This window comes from Rattus rattus, chromosome 5 (genome assembly GCF_011064425.1).
Source record: "Rattus rattus isolate New Zealand chromosome 5, Rrattus_CSIRO_v1, whole genome shotgun sequence".
Lineage (NCBI taxonomy): Eukaryota > Metazoa > Chordata > Mammalia > Rodentia > Muridae > Rattus > Rattus rattus.
In genome coordinates this window covers 70,861,926-70,863,481 of record NC_046158.1, presented here as the reverse complement: position 1 = coordinate 70,863,481, position 1,556 = coordinate 70,861,926, and the positions used below count along the sequence as shown (strand labels likewise).

At 37.1% G+C, this 1,556-nt stretch overlaps 1 protein-coding gene across 1 annotated transcript; it reads left to right on the top strand.

The window, feature by feature from the left end:
* Positions 1-371: 371 nt before the first annotated feature.
* On the top strand, positions 372-1,310 carry LOC116900443 (olfactory receptor 4C15-like). The gene has a single exon (XM_032902183.1). It carries the CDS (start codon positions 375-377, stop codon positions 1,308-1,310), a length of 936 nt encoding a protein of 311 aa, XP_032758074.1. The 5' UTR covers positions 372-374.
* The last annotated feature ends 246 nt before the right edge of the window (positions 1,311-1,556 follow it).

Genomic DNA, 1,556 nt, shown 5'->3' with positions numbered 1-1,556 from the left:
ATGGAAGGCATACTTCATGAATTCTGTTGTTTTGCTCATATCTAGGTTTAATGTCAAAAGACATGCTAATCTTTTACTTCTAGAAGTTGATAAAAGCTGGCCTTTCAAAAATAAAATGTGACTGTTTTAAATATTACATAATTTGTCTCAATTTCCATTTAACATTCTATACAATGATACAAATCAAAATTGTATCATTGATTTGATTCATTTGATTATTTCTAATATCTTACTGTCAATGGTAACAAAGTCAATTATTATAACAGCATAAAGATAAAACAACTCAATGGTAATTTTTTAAATAATATGACACATTTCCCCCTTATTATTGCAGATTTACTTGAACATATTTTGCTTCCAACTTCCTGAGAATCATGCAAAATCAAAGTCTTGTCAGTGAGTTTATACTCCTGGGTCTTTCTCAGAACACAAAAGTTGAGAAAATATTGTTTCTTCTATTTTTGTTGATCTACCTTGCAACTATTGGTGGCAATATGATAATTGTGGTGACCATCATCTACAGCCCTGCATTGCTCGGTTCCCCCATGTACTTCTTTTTGGTATTCTTGTCCTTACTGGATGCATGCACTTCTACTGTTGTAACACCGAAGATGATCATAGCCTTCTTATATGAAATGAAGACCATCTCCTTTGAAGGCTGCATGACCCAACTCTTTGCCATACACTTCTTTACTGCAGTTGAGGTGATTGTCCTGTCAGCCATGGCCTATGACCGCTATGTGGCCATTTGCAAGCCCTTGCACTACTCTTCCATTATGAGCAGGAGGCTCTGTGGTGTTTTGGTAGGCATAGCATGGTTTGGGGGATTATTGCATTCTATCATACAAATCATATTTACCTTGCAATTACCCTTCTGTGGACCCAATGTTATTGATCACTATATGTGTGACTTGTTCCCATTATTGAAGCTTGCCTGCACTGACACACACATTTTTGTTATTTTGGTGTTTGCAAATAGTGGTTCTATCTGCATCATTATCTTCTCCTTGCTGCTTGTCTCCTATGGTGTCATCTTGTTCTCTTTGAGAACCCACAGCTCTGAAGGTCGACATAAAGCTCTCTCCACCTGTGGATCCCATATTACAGTTGTTGTTCTATTCTTTGTTCCATGCATATTAATATATGCACGGCCTTCATCTCCATTCTCCTTTGAAAAAAACACACTTATATTTGCCAATATCCTGACACCATTGCTCAATCCTATGGTTTACACATTCAGGAATAAGGAAATGAAGAACGCAATCAGGAAAACGTGGAAGAGATTGATAGTCGTTTCAGATAAACAGTAAAGAATATTTTACAGTGCTGGAGAGACGAATCAGTACGTATGAGCATTTGGTGTGCAGCCAAGAGGACCTGAGCTCAGTGCAAGCACACATGCAAAACATTGGATGTGGTAACTCGTGTTTAAACCAACAGTGTTGAGGTAGAGATAAGTGAATCCTACAGGCTTGCTAAGCAGATATTTTATCTGACAAATGGCAAGTTCAGTCTTTGACTCAAGAAAATAGAGAACAATGGATGGACATATATAT